Genomic DNA, 14237 nt, shown 5'->3' on the forward strand with positions numbered 1-14237 from the left:
GATGCCAGGTGAGACGGAAGACACTGGGATCCTGGGCTGATGTGAAGGCCCAGGGGCCAGGAGAAGGGGAGCCTGGATGTCAAGGGTGTGGTCCCAGAAGTCGTTCCAGGTTCCTCAGCCTTCTCTGCCCTCAAGACCCTCACACATTCTTGGGAGGGTTTCTGTATTTCTTTTTATGAATGAAACAAAGTGGCGACAGGAGGGCTGGGGCATGGGAGAGGAAGGCATCAGGGCCTATTTACAAGGGATTTGGAGTGAGTTCGAGGTGTGGCGTTGGGGGACGGGGCAGGGAGGGGAGCCCTGGCAAAACCATAATCTTCCTATGTCGTTGGCAGCCTGAGTCCCGCTGCCACCTCAGGGGGAGGGCCCTGGGGTCCGCTCAGCCCCAAGAGGCCTGAGTCCCAGCAGTCCATACCAGCACCCCAGGCTCCTCCTCCCCGCATGGTGTGCTAAGTGGGGTGAGGCTCGTGGCTAGGGCCCTGCTCGCGGCCCGAGTCCCGGTCCTTGGCCTCCAAGGAGGACGACGAAGAGGAGCTGGAGCTGTGGCTGCGGCCCGACTGCCGGTAGGCTGCGCTCAGCTCCTGCAGCCGCTCGGGTGTTGGCCCCCACTTGGCAAAGCCGGGCTCGTTCTGCAGGAAGAGCACGGCTGTGTTGTGGACCGCCTTGTAGTGCATTTCCTCCCTGTGGGGGCAAAGGCAGCGCTCAGGGCGGGCTCGCCTGGGGGCCAGCCCATCCCTCTGACCCCTGCCTTCCCTAGGCACCCACTTCTTGCAAATGTGCTGGGAGCCGCTGCGGTACTCATGCTCGAAGGCAGGCAGGACCAGCTGGTGGCGTTTGAAGCGGCTCTGCTCCATGCGGGTGAGCGCCGGTGTTGGGGGTTCCCGCCACTCAGGGATGAAGACGATGAAGGACAAGGGCTCCAGGGAGCTCTCAAGCAGTTTCTGTGGGAGGGGCGCAGGGTGGATGTCAGGGGCTGCCCTCCCGGCAGCTGGCAATCTGGCCTGCCGGCCCCCTGGCAGCAGTGGTCCACCCACCTCAAAGTGAGAGACTGTGGCGTCCATGAGCTCCTCGCAGAACGGCGGGTTGGCCTCAAAGGAGCCACTCAGTGGGGAGAAGTCCAGGCAGGGCCTGGGGACAGAGGTGAGCATCCCCAGTCCCTTAGCCAAAACAGGCCACCATGCGGAACATTGACGAGGTGGCCCTGGTCACCCACCCTTAGTGGGCATCTCTCTCCTGCCCCACCCTGGGTGAGGACAGATGCTCAGAGGCTCTGATGCCCAAGTCCATGAGCGAGCTGGTGGAGGTGTGGGGGTTCAAATCCAGCTCTGACCCCACTGCCCCCAAAACACAACGCTGGGCCCAGGAATCCCCCAGCTGCTGGGCTTCCCACCCCAGTCCCCAGCGGCCACTTCTTCCTGCTGGAGACAGCATTATCCTCTCCTTACCCCTGTGCTCATCCCCACCTCTAGTTTCTAAGTCTTCAAGGTCTGTTACACTTCTCCTTCCTCTCAGTGCCTGGATTAGGCGTTCCTATGCCACACCTGAACTAATTCCCTGAGAGACACAAAGGCCGGTTAGGGGATGCCACCTGCCTACCCACAGCACCAGAAAAGCTGTGTGTGGTGAAGGCAGGGGCTACACCCAAGCCTGCACGGCTGGCCGAGGTGGGCTCTGTGCTCTGGGGACAGCTTCCCAGGCCTGGGCAGAACGGGGCCAGCAGCTCCTGGCTCTCACCCGCGGGAGCCGAAGTAGCCGTCTGTGTCGGGGAAGGCAGAGCAGTACTGGCGAAAGTAGCAGTTGAGGGGTGAGGCAAAGCACTCAAAGCTGACGCCGAAGAGCCGGTGGAGGGCCTCAAAGACGTGCACAGGCAGTGAGCCCTGCAGGCCCGTCCCCTCGTAGAGGCCCACGCCAAACATCATCTGCAGAGCGGCACAGTCACCATCTGGCTCGGCCTCCCAGCTTCTTCCAGGGGAGTCCTCCCCCCACCGCCTAGGCCTGTACCTGGTACCGTCGGAGAAGACACCATACCCGGGGCAGAAACTTCTCAAAGGCAGAGTCATCAATGCAGCTGTAGCGATAAAGGAGCCACTGTGGACAAAAAGCACTGGGTGTCAGCAGTAGCCCCAGTCTCTCATCACTGACCTCCTGCTGAGGTCAAGAAAGACCCTGGGTCCCAACTTGTCCCCTCAGCTAGGGTGCTTCTCCCATCGGTGGGGACCTGCCTAGCCCAACTCTTACCAGCTTGCTGAAGTAGTTGCGGCTGACCTTGACCATCTCGCCCTTATACCGTATGCAGACCACGTTGTTCTCCATGTGCATCTCCACGCTGGGCATGGGGGGTGCAGACACGGCCAGCCGTACTGGGTAGCAGTACACGAGGCGGGGCTCCACCTCGGGGGCCTCCACCTCCTCTGTGGACAGGGAGAGCAGTGAGGGCTGGCCTGCCCCGGCCCCTGCCCAGCTTTGCTCATTCTCACCCCAGACGGCCCAGGGCCCATTGTGTGCCAGGTCTCCACATGCACGCCAAAGCCTCCCAGTAACGAAGGGAGGTGAATGCCATTCCACAGAGGAGTCAACAGTGGCTTAGGTGCAATAACACAGGGAGCAAAAGTAATTTAAAAAAAAAAAACAGGACGTTGGCAGGGCAGGATCTGGTGGCCTGCGTTAGCATGCTGAGTACTGAACAGGCCTCAGTTTGCCATCTGGAGAGCAAGCATGCTCGGGTCTGGGGGTCCCGCTGCCTAGCAGGAGTGCCAGAACTGCCTTTCCTTCATAACAGCTACAGTGCCTGCCTTAGGGATCCTTTGGGGCTACACCCTTTGACTTTTCATGGAATCCTCACACAACCCTAGGGCAGGCATGACACCTCAGTCTGGGAACTGAGGCTTGAAGTGTGAAGCGAATGGAGGGAAACCCAAGTCCACTGACTCTGGCCCTCCCTCCCTCATCACCTCTCCCTCTTCCCTTGGGCCAAACTGAAACTCCCTCGCCCTACACCAAAGTACCCCTCTTATGTCACTGAGAGGAATGCACTCCCCAAACCTGCCCATGGCCTGGAGACCCAGCCTTACTTCTTCCTTCCATCAGAGCCAGGGGCACAGAGTGGAGGCCATCACAGTCAGTCCCCCCACTGCCTGTCTGTCCCCACCCCCCCTACCTGGGATGTTGTTTTCCTTGAGGATGGCAAGGTGCTTCTCACGGATCCGTTTGACGTACTCCAGGGAGATATGGTAGATCTTGCTGCAGATGCCTTCCACAGAGTCCTTGGCCGCAGCTGAGACATGAGGGCCGCACTGCCTCCGCAGGTGCTCCAGGCGGTCCTGGAGGGGACGCTACTGATCAGGGCTCTACAGGAGGCTGACAGTCTCTGTTGGGCCAGCAGGGAAAGGGCAGGCCCCCGTTCTGAAACCTGGCTCTACTACTTACAAGCTGTGTCCCTTGGACAAATCCCTTGGCCTCTGAACCTTATTCTCCTACTGTCAAGAGAACATGAAATACTTACCTAACGGTGGTTTGACTATCAAATATGGTCATTCCCTGTAAGGGCTTACCAAGCCCCTGGCATACAGTAAGTGTCTAATAAATGCCAGTAGTTACTGTGGGCATTAAACTCTGCCCTATCCCATGATAAACTGCTAGGGAAACACAAACTGGGGACAGTCCCAACTTATAAAGTGTTTGCAGTCTGTTGGGGAGCAAGACATAAAACAGGGTCCTTGGTCACTGCAGCTTTGAAATTTGAGCTTTCAGCTCCTTGCAAGGATGACTGTAGGCATTTCTAATTTTGCTGAATCACGTGAGCCTGGTGAGTGGAGGTGAGTCCCTCTGGCTAGTGAGCACACACACCTACCTTGGTCACTCTACGTGTCAAGTGCACAGTTACTAGCGTGAAGTGCCCAACCTGGTCTCTTGTGAAAAATGGCCCTGAAAAGAAAGCCCATTGCTAGTGCTAGTGGAGAGGCTTAAGAAATGATGGGTTTTGGCCAGAAAACAATTATTCTGGACACCTTAAGAGTAGGGATCAATTTGGTGGTAGCTCTTAACTGTGATGTGAACACAGACACACAAGAAATAGTAGTTTGTCAATGTTTCCAAAAATGTTCTCAAGGGAGATGTGGAACATTCATTAAGCTGAAGAGGCAGCTACTTGTGGTGTGTGGCCAAGCACAGGATTCCATTAATGGAAATGTACTCTGGGAGAAGGCCAGGAACCTGGGCAAACGTGCACATTCACGAGTCTGGGGACTGCTGAGCATCAAGGGCTGCTGTGTTGCACAAGAATGAGCTGCTGGGCAGGCAGGGGGCTTCTTGGAGGAAGTGGCCACAGAACCTTTAAGCTGGCCTTGCTACAGGGCCCACTCACCATGTAGTCCTCCTTGGAGGCCGAGTGGTCCTTCCGCAGCCAGCTGAAGGTGTCTTCCACGTTCCACTTGACCACCTTCCTGCTGTCAGGGGACGCACTCCTGCCAGGTGAGGGGGACACAAGAGGTGGCTCAGCTCTGCACAAGGCCAGCTGTTAAGAGTGTCTGTCCCCCCAATCCCACTTCCGCAGGGCACTGCAAAGGGCCGTCAGCCTCCAGACTTTCACCGTAGCCCTCGCACTCTGCCTTTGGGAGCTGGCCCCACTTCTGTCACCAAGAGCAATGACAGAGCCTGGACTGAGAGTGGGCAAGGTAGCCTCCAACCCACCCCCTCCAGCCACACACCCATCTTGCTTGGGGCAGGAGGAGAGAGAGCCAAACCTGGACTCGATGAGCCGCCTGGCAGCCTCTGCATACTTAAAGAGCAGGCGTTTGGCTTCCTCCCGGAACTTGATTCGGGATAACCTGAGTTAGAGAGCGGGCTGCGTTAGAGCCCTTCTAACAAGAACCAGGTGGCCCAGGTCCTCCCCAGCTGTGGGGCTGTACCTGATGGGAATGTCATTCATGATTTCACGAAACATGGAAGGCGACACGACTGGTTCACAGTTGCTTGGCAACAGGGGGTCTGATCCTTTGTCCACCACCTTGCGCTCCAGCATCCAGCGGTTGAAAGATTCCCGGGGAGGTTCAATGCCTGTGGGATAGGAGAGCTGACGAAGGTCTGGATTGAGAGTGTCACCTGAGGCCTGGCACATGTGTAGGGCATTGGGAGTACAACAGTAAGACCTGACCCGTCATTTCAGAAGTTTACATCCTAGGCAGCATTTTCTGAAGTATATTCTGAGAATCACTGGTTTAGGTGTGTGAAGTGTTACATACAGTTAAAAAAAAAAGGGGGGCGGGGGCAGGCCGGGGTGGGGGGGCTATGTTTCAGCAAAGTTAAGCAGGTTTACTTACTAATTATAAGTAATAAAAGCTGCAGCTTATTGAGCACTTATCCATTTCACTCACTCCTCGTAATAACCCCGTGAGGTGTAGGCTTTTTACAAGTACGCAGGAGCGCTCTGAACAGTGCCTGCCACACAGTACTATGGACGAGCTGATGATTACTTTCGCTGTTACTGATCCCAGCCACCCTCATAGGTAGGCACTGTTACTCTTTCTGTTTTACAGATGAGGAAACTGAGGTGCAGCGATGAATCCCAGATCACAGAGCCAGCACTTAGTGGAGCTGGGACTCCAGTAGGTCTGTCCCCTCCACAGTGAATGCTCTTTGAACCACTGGGCTCCAGTGCGCCCTCCCCAAGCCCACCGGGCCAATCCCCCACGCTTCCTAACGATGGACGGAACGAAAGGAGGTGGAGGCCCAGGAGGCAGTTACCCTCTCGCTGCTGGCACAGCTCCCGGTAGTGCTGCCGGAGCTTTAGGATGAGCTGGGAGCGGAGCAGTTCCACCTCGGGGTGTGGGGGCAGCACCTCTGAAGGCCCCCGGTGCTTGATGACAGCATTGGTCTGGATGTCCAGATCCCAGTACACCCTTGGGACACAAATAGGAGCAATGAGGAAAGTAGTGAAGGGCTGGGGGAGTGCCCGGCCGACCATCACCAGACCCACAGTCCCAGACAGCCTGGCCATCAGCAACGGGTGCCCCAAGCCTCACTCAGTGGGTCGGAGGAGAGCTGCCTGCTGTTTATCTTCAGGGGATGCACCCCAAATCTTCAGCGTTGGGGTTCCTGGCACACTGGGGGAGCTCGGCACTGACTGGCTTATGGGTGTTGCAGGGATTTCAATCTGAAACGAGAGAATTACAAAGGCATCAGGCTGGGAAATTTAGCGACAGGCTCCAACGCTCCAGCACCCGGTGAACCAGGGCTAGGCCCCCTCCTGACCAGGATGCTGCTGCCCAGTCCTGGTGGTGAACTGCTGGCTGCCTGCCTGAGCTGACTGCTCACCGCCAGGTCCGGAGGGGTAGACACTCACCTTGGGCTTCTTCACACCATTGCCGCTTGGCTGTTCTTCCGAGAGCTGCCGCTTTCGGGCCTTGTTCTCAGCTGGGGGATTTTCCACCAAGCTCGAGTCTTGGGGCAGTGGGGTTGCATTCAGCCCCAAAGGGTCCGACTGGTGGAGGGAGACCAGCAGAGTTGCAACTGGGGCCAGTGGTGTGGGAGCCCCAGTCCTGCGGACTCCTGCTGCCCTCCCGCCCCCTACCCCTGCTCTGTGGACAGGAGCAGAGGGGGCCTGGACTCCACTCCTGCCTGCTACTCACTAGCGGTGTGACCATGGACATCAAATCACTTCCCTTCCTCTTTCCTCACCTTCCAAACGGCCACACTGAGCCCAGCCTCACCACTGAGAGAACTAGTAAATAAGTCAGTGAATATGACTTGCTTAACATATCTGGCGTGGGATCGGCACTCAGCCTGTGTTAATTCCTTTTCCTTAGGAAGCAGAACAAACGAAAAAATTCAAGAAACTCTCGATTGTGGATGGCCCTTTTGTAACCTCAAGAGTATGCGTTCACACTCATACATGTGGCCCTGAAGTCAGATCACGGTACAAGTCTTACTCAGTGAGATCTTGGGTCAGTCATTTCCCCTTCCTTTGCCTCAGTTTCTTCATCTGCAAAATTGGGATGCCACCTGGCTTGATTGTGCCCAGTGAAGAAAGTCTGTCCCAACTGAGGGACCTAAAGCCCCCGTTCCCCCGAGACAGCCCGTACCTGTACTGCCCCATCACACTGCCATTTCAGTCCTGGTTCACTCTTCTCCCCTTCCCACCTTCCCCTTGCTGACCTTCCCACCACTAAGCCTCAGAGCAGCTTTTCCTGCCCCACCCCTGCCCCAGGCCAGTCTTCCCGAGAGACTCTCACACCCACTTTTCTTCATGTAAGTGCCCCAGTTGTAACCCTACAGTAAAGTTGGTCAATCAATGCCTGTCCCTGTCCAGCCCCAAGAGCAGGGACCACATCTAACTCACGATTGTGTCACTGGCCCAGTGCCCACCAGGAAGCAGAAGTTCAGTATCACTATTATTATAACTGTGTTTACTCGTCAGTCCCGTTTGAGTGTAGGTTCCATGAGGACGAGAACTGTATCTGTCTTGCTCGTCGTCGTATCCCCAGGTCCTGGCCCAGGGTGGCCCAGGACTGAGGGTGTAATAACGGCTCAGGGCACATTTGGGGAAGCCCCCAGGCTGCCCGGAGACCCGCCTGAGGCTGGCACTCACAATTACGTCGTGCTGGCCCAGCACGGGCATCTCCCACAGGGACTGGTTGGTGAATCGGTTGAAGTAGTAGGGACGGTTCTCCCTCCTGCTCCAGCACTTCTCCCAGCCAGCGTGCACCAGCTCCTCTGCAAACAAGCGCGGAGCCCAGCCATGCTCAGGACTGCTCCCAGGTGCCTTTGCTCCCCCGCCACCTCACCACTGCCCCCTGCCAGTACCTGGGAGGTCCTGCACCAGGCGGATGGGCTTTGGAGAACAGGGCTGGCTCTGATTGGAGGTGCCTGGGGAGTGACTCAGCAGGGACGCTTCCTCCCGGGGGCTGCCGTGATTCTCATTGGCCATCTCAGCACCCACAAGGGACCTGCCACACAGAGGACCAAAGGGTGTCAGGGCCAGCAAGGCATGGAGGTCAGCTCTACCCCCACCCACGAAATCGCAACCCACTGAGAGCCCGTGACCACCCACAGACAGGGAGAAATCCAGTCCTGTCCTGGAGAGCCAACATGGTGCCACAGAAGGAGCCCTGGGGTCTAGGTTGCAGTTCCCTCATCGATAGAATTAGTTCACTCCTGCCTGGAATATTCTTCCCCCAGTTCTCTGCTTGGCTTGTCACCAGGTTCATCTCCCCCAAGAAGCCTTCCCTATTCACCATACTAAGTGGTCTCAGCCTTTCCTCAGGGCCATAAGCACCTCTATCTTAGCACTCACGTGATCTGGTCTGTCAACTGGGTGTGTCCCCCCAGTAGACTGTACACTATCAGAACTCCCAAGACTAGGAATTGGGTGCAATATAGGTCTCTCTCCAGTGCTGGGCACGGTAACTGGCTCCAACAGGAGCTGAATTTATTCTGCAACCATTTACAAAGCACCAAGGGTGGCAAACAAGACAGAACAGGGCTTGGCCTTGAGACGCTATTCCTACAAGCGGAACAGTCCACTCATCCCCTTCCCTGCTGCTGTGCAGTAAAATGCAACTGGAACAAAGCACAGCTGGGGAAGGGGCATGGACTCTAACCAGGTACCCCATTATACACTAGAGGGCAGGAAGCAATCTGTTACTAACAGAACCAGTGGGACTGAGAAGGAATATCTAATTTAATCCTTCATAATCCCCAGGTGAAAATTTATTTGAAGTACCAGCAAGGAGGTCAGCTCCTTCCGATTTGTATTCCCTGCCACCCCCACCCCAGCACACCCGGCACAAGCCTCAACGTCAACGTGCTTCCCAGCCTGGGGGAGCTGGGCTCCTGGGAGGCCAAATGAGATGGGACTGGTGACACTAAAGCTGTTTTGAATATGTCACAACACCCAAAAGAAATCAACAATTTACCCACAAAAAGACCACAAAGGCAAGTTTAAACATCAATTATCTTTGCTTGCTGAAACTTTTATCAACTCAGTGTGGTCACATTCTCTCTTGCTGATCAGAAGCTCTGATAGGCTGTTGACAACATCGTAGGAATCATTAGAACACTGATTTTTATTTTACACTCAGTTATAAACGTTAATTGTTAATTTGGTACGGGAAAAATGGTTACTTCATTGGTACAGTCTGGCAGATAAAAATGCAGGAGGCAACAGGACACATATACAACAAAAGGGGGCCTTGGTAACAGAAAGGTCTGGAATCCCTGGCCAAGGGGAGAAAAGGCTGTAGCTGCCCTGGTTCTCTGGGGAGAAGGGAATCCCGGTGCCTTGCGGGCTGAGCCCACAGGTTTCAAGGCTGAACGAGGTCCCCCTCTCTCTCACCCTCTGGGGTCTGCAGTACTAGCATGAGAGGGTTTTCTTCTCTGGCCGGATGGACCCCCCGTCACAGGGTCCCACAGAGGCAGAAAGGAGGCCTGCAGGAAGGCTCAGCACAGGTGACTGGGCTGGTCAGCAGTGGAGTGGACGGGGACCCAGGGGACTCCTTGCGTCAGCAGCTGGAGAGTAAACAGAAGGAGAGAGTCACAGACCTGTGAAATGGCACAGGACAGGGACAACAGCAAGAGGGACAAGGGCACAGAGCAAGTTGGGAGCCCCCAGGACAGGGCAGGACACACTGTGGGGGCATCTGGTGATCCAGGGGATGCAAATGGTACTTTTCAAGCTTTCGGACCAACAGGGATTCCTAGGTATGCGCAGTCTCACGGGGCCCGTATTCAGAAAGGCCGTGTACTTAACTCTCTGCTGTCACCATTTTGAAATTCTTAATAATTTTTTAACAAAGAGCCCGTTTTCATCGTGCATCAGGACCTTCAAATTTTGTGCCCAGTCCAGCCAACCAAAGCACCCCTGCTGTTGTGTGCAGTGGAGTCGATTTTGACGCACAGTGACCCCATGTGACAGACTAGAACTGCCCCATAGGGTTCTCTTGGCTGTAATCTTTACCAGAGCAGATTGCCAGGTCTTTCTCCCATGGAGCCTGTGGGTGCGTTCGAACCGCTGACCTTTTGGTTAACAGCCAAGCGCTTAGCTGTTGTGCCACCAGGTCTCCTTAGAGAATCCCTAAGACCAGACAAAAACATACATATCACAGACATGGGGACACAGTCCCAAGCTACCCACAGCAAGTGAAAGGCACACTTAATTAAATCATGTCTTTTAATAAAAAATACGTGCGAATACATTATATAACACATCTTGTTCATCTTTATTTAAAAATATTTTCCCCCAAGAAATATTCCGTGATACTGATGCACCAGGATGTAGATGAACTGTGCAGACGAGGCACTAGCAGCACATCTAGCGTGAGGCCAAATGGGGACACTGCGGTTTCCAACACTGGCTGTGCATCACAATAGCCTGGGGCTTGTCAGAAAGTTGATTCCAGAACTTAGGAATCCAAATCTTAGGACTAAATGGGGAGAGGAGGTATTTAAGAACTTGTATTTTTTAAACGCACCCCAAGAGTAGGACTGCGAAACAGTATGGCTTATTTTGTCACTTTACACCGTTTGAAGATTTTACCATTAAAAAAAAAAATTTTTTTTTTTAAATTCCCCAGGTGATTTGAGTGCAGCAGGTCTGTGGCCGAAGTACCAGCTCTCGGGCTGGGCAGACTCGGGTTCCAGACTCTGCTGCCGCTTTCCGGCTTATAAACCGCATTCGACCGCCTTGGTCTCTATGCGTAGAGTCTAGCATATTGAACATTCTCAGTAACAGCTATCTCTTAAAATAACGTTTTTATTCATTCTGTGGCTTCCCAACCCCCACGCATACCGCACTCTGACATGTGCAAAGCAGTTTAAAGATAAACTGTATCTGCGCAACCCCAAGAACCCACCAGAAAGAAGAAAGTCCAGTTCCGGGATTGGAGGACGATAGGGCGGGAGAATCTCATGAATGCACCAATCAGCATCCTTCAGGCCGCAGGGAGGAGTCAAAGGGCTAGCAAGTGCGCAGGCGCGGGTGAGCGCGAAAGAGGGGCGGGGCAAGCCACAGTGCGCGTGCACCTTCCCCTCCCCCCAACCTCAGCGGGACGGGTTGTTTGGCGCGCGCGCGCCGGCCCATCTCCCGGGCTCCGCCCCCCGCCCCGCCGCGCGCTCCCGCCCCCGGGCTGAGGCGACTCAGAGTCGGAGCCCGACACAAAGGCGGTGGCGGCGGCAGTAGCGGAGGGGCCCTAGAGGCCGCTCCGCCTGCGCTCTCCAGGCCCACCTTCCTCACCCCGGCCACCGGCCCGGCCGCCCACCCGCAGGCCTAAGATGGCGGCGGCGACGGAGACGGGGCAAGCGACAGCCCCGAGCGGAAAGCGCCGGAGGGGCCGCTGCCTCCCGGCATCGGATCGCCGGACTCCGGCGCGGCTCGCGGCAGGACCATTGCTTCCTGGGACCCTTACCTGCCCGGAGCGGACTCGAGGGGACGCGGCTACACGTTCTGCTCGACCGCCTGTTTTGCCGCCTCCGCCTCGCCCTCCCCAGCGCCGCTGCCGCCATTTTGTGTCCCGGCCCGGGACTCCGCGCTGCGCATGCGCTGGTTCCGCCTCTGAGGGACTTCGTCGCGGCCGCTCCGCCATCTTGAGTGTGGCAGGCTCGGCAGGCTCCTCAGTCCCTGCTTGCTGTCGGCCCCCTTCCTTTCCCCCCATTCTCCGCTGCTCCCTGCGGGTCTGAGAAGTGGGGAAACACCTTTGAGTGCCCTGGGGTGTGGACTGAGGAAGGAAGGAGCACGCACCCCGCCTCAGTTTCCCCCGCCTGCACACCGGAGGGGACTGAGGACCTGGGTGGGCGGTCCGCCGGCAAGCTTGGACTGAGTGTGCGCACCAGGGGGCTTGGGGCTGCTGCGGAACCTGTTGGGGGCTCGGACTCAGCCGCCGACCCGGAGGCGGAGTCCTGGTGATGTAGCTCTGGACGTACCGGGGACTTGCTCCGCGACTTCCGGCAGATTGCTTTCCTTCTCTAGGCCTTTGCCCTGTAGGTCCCCTGGATGATTTTCCAGCCATTTCGGTTCAGGCTTCACGCGCATCGGACTTTTCTCCTGTAGTGAGGCTGCACAAGTTATAAGTGCTCTTGGGTAGAAAAAACTTAAATCAGCCATGGGGGACACATAATAAAGAGGGCTTTGGCCTAGTTGGGAAGTTCTAAACAGAGTCCTTAAGACAGCCATAAGGGTTAGCCCAGCAGCAGACTGGCAGTTGCTAGGTGCCCAAGCCAGCAGGTGACTCAGGATGGTAGCTCCACCTCCCTCTGGGCTCCAAGTAAGCACACCGCCCAGTGGTAGCTTCCGAGGAGGGCAAGCTTGCCGCCTGCTGTCAGACTCGTGCTTGCTGTGTGGAGGCGGAGGCCGCAGATGTCCCAGCAAAGGCTGGGCAACCTCTGATGTCATGGTGCCCGATCCCATGCAGCTTTGTTTGTGTGTGGGGGGTGTCAATAAAAACGGAGGCAATGGTATGAATGCTAATTAAGAACGGATTCTCGTCAATCTGATTGGGTTTAAATCCCTGCTGCTCCACCCAAATGTATGGCTTTGAAGGAGTTATTTAACCTTTAAGCTTTAGTTTCCTCAGATGGAAGATAATAAGCCTACCTACCTCATAGAGATGTTGTGAGAATTAAATGAGATGCATGTAAAATACTGAGGATGGTAACTGGCTCGTCATAGGTAATAAATGTATTACCACTTCACAGGTTTGTTGTGAGGATTGCTCCAAGTAGATGTGAGTCCTCCAGAAATATCCCAGCTCTCTGTAGGCACCATAGGTGCAGCAGTTCTTGCCCCCACAGAGCTTCCATTTCAGGTGGGACGTTTAATCTTCTACATAGGGTGACCACATGTCCTGCATTCCTGAGACAGTCTTAGTTTCTGCCTGTTGTCCGGGCATAATTAATACTGCCTCCTTTCTCAAAAGTGCGCTGTTCATTAGAGGAATGCAAATCAAAACTACAATGAGATACTATCTCACCCCAACAAGGCTAGCATTAATCCAAAAAACATAAAATAATAAATGCTGGAGAGGTTGTGGAGAGACTGGAACACATACACTGTTGGTGGAAATGTAAAATGGTACAACCACTTTGGAAATTGATTTGGCACTTCCTTAAAAAGCTAGAAATAGAAGTACCATATGATCCAGCAATCCTGCTCCTTGGAATATAGCCTAGAGAAATAAGAGCCATCACATGAATAGATATATGCACACCCATGTTCATTGCAGCACTGTTCACAATAGCAAACAGATGGAAACAACAGGGGCCCATCAACAGACGAATGGGTAAACAAATTTTGGTATATTTACACAATGGAATACTACGCAACGATAAAGAACAGCGATGAAGCCATGAAACATCTTAAACATGGAGGAATTCGGAGGGCATTACGCTGACTGAATTTAGTCAGTCACAGAAGGACAAATACTGTGTAAGACCACTATTAGAAGAACTTAAGAAAAAGTTTAAACAGAAGAAAACATTCTTTGATGGTTACAAGGGTGGGGAGGGAGGATGAGGGTGATTTAGTAACTAGATGGTAGACAAGAATTAGGTGAAGGGAAGGACAAGCACACACTACAGGGGAAGTCACAACTGGACTAAACCAAAGTTAAGTTGTCTGAATACAATCAAACACTTTGAGGGACAGAGTAGCAGGGGCGGGGGTCTGGGGACCATGCTTTCAGGGGACATCTAGGTCAATTGACATGACAAAGTTTATTAAGAAAATGTTCTGCATCCTACTTTGGTGAGTGGCATCTGGGGTCTTAAAAGCTAGCAAGCGGCCATCTAAGATGCATCAATTGGTCCCAACCACCTGGAGTAGAGGAGAATGAAGAACACCAAAGACACAAGGAAAGTATTAGCCCAAGAGACAGAAAGGGCCACATAAACCAGAGACTCCATCAGCCTGAGACCAGAAGAACTAGATGGTGCCTAGCTACCACCAATGACCAACCTTACAGGGAACACAACAGGGAGTCCCTGATGGAGCAGGAGAAAGGTGGGGTGCAGAACTCAAATTCTAGTAAAAAGACCAGACTTAATGGTCTGACTGAGACTGGAGGAACCCCAGAAAGCATGTTCCCTGGACTCTCTGTCAACCCAGAACTAAAACAATTTCCAAGGCCAGCTCTTCAGACAAAGATTGGACTGGACTGTGGGACATAAAATGATACGAAGAGTGTGCTTCTTAGCTCAAGTTGATACATGAGACTAAATGGGCAGCTTCTGTCTGGAGGTGAGATGAGAAG

General features: G+C 54.5%; 1 protein-coding gene across 2 annotated transcripts; it reads right to left on the bottom strand.

Moving 5' to 3' along the window:
* Window positions 1–197: 197 nt before the first annotated feature.
* On the bottom strand, window positions 198–11506 carry PCIF1 (phosphorylated CTD interacting factor 1). 2 transcript variants are annotated; one of them, XM_023724366.1, is made up of 16 exons: window positions 11400–11506; window positions 9332–9504; window positions 7801–7943; window positions 7586–7710; window positions 6341–6478; window positions 6021–6151; window positions 5743–5897; window positions 4908–5055; window positions 4743–4826; window positions 4364–4463; window positions 3158–3320; window positions 2239–2411; window positions 2002–2088; window positions 1735–1919; window positions 1035–1128; window positions 198–941 (listed from the first exon to the last, which is right to left on the bottom strand). In XM_023724366.1, exons 3-16 carry the CDS (start codon window positions 7922–7924, stop codon window positions 450–452), a joined length of 2199 nt encoding a protein of 732 aa, XP_023580134.1. In that variant the 5' UTR covers window positions 7925–7943; window positions 9332–9504; window positions 11400–11506; the 3' UTR covers window positions 198–449. The 2 variants fall into 2 exon arrangements, with proteins under 2 accessions (XP_023580134.1, XP_023580128.1); XM_023724360.1 differs by lacking the exon at window positions 11400–11506 and having other exon boundaries at window positions 7337–7710; window positions 9332–9467.
* Window positions 11507–14237: the final 2731 nt, after the last annotated feature.

Source organism: Trichechus manatus, unplaced genomic scaffold (genome assembly GCF_000243295.1).
Source record: "Trichechus manatus latirostris isolate Lorelei unplaced genomic scaffold, TriManLat1.0 scaffold00008, whole genome shotgun sequence".
In the NCBI taxonomy this organism is placed as follows: domain Eukaryota; kingdom Metazoa; phylum Chordata; class Mammalia; order Sirenia; family Trichechidae; genus Trichechus; species Trichechus manatus.

Coding starts and splice junctions, on each gene's coding strand:
- PCIF1 (XM_023724360.1), bottom strand. CDS start 7,924: ATGGCCAATGAGAATCACGGCAGCCCCCGGGAGGAAGCGTCCCTGCTG. Junction 5,056..5,742: donor GCTGTGCCAGCAGCGAGAGG/GTAACTGCCTCC, acceptor CCTATCCCACAG/GCATTGAACCTCCCCGGGAA. Junction 1,920..2,001: donor GTCTTCTCCGACGGTACCAG/GTACAGGCCTAG, acceptor GCCGCTCTGCAG/ATGATGTTTGGCGTGGGCCT.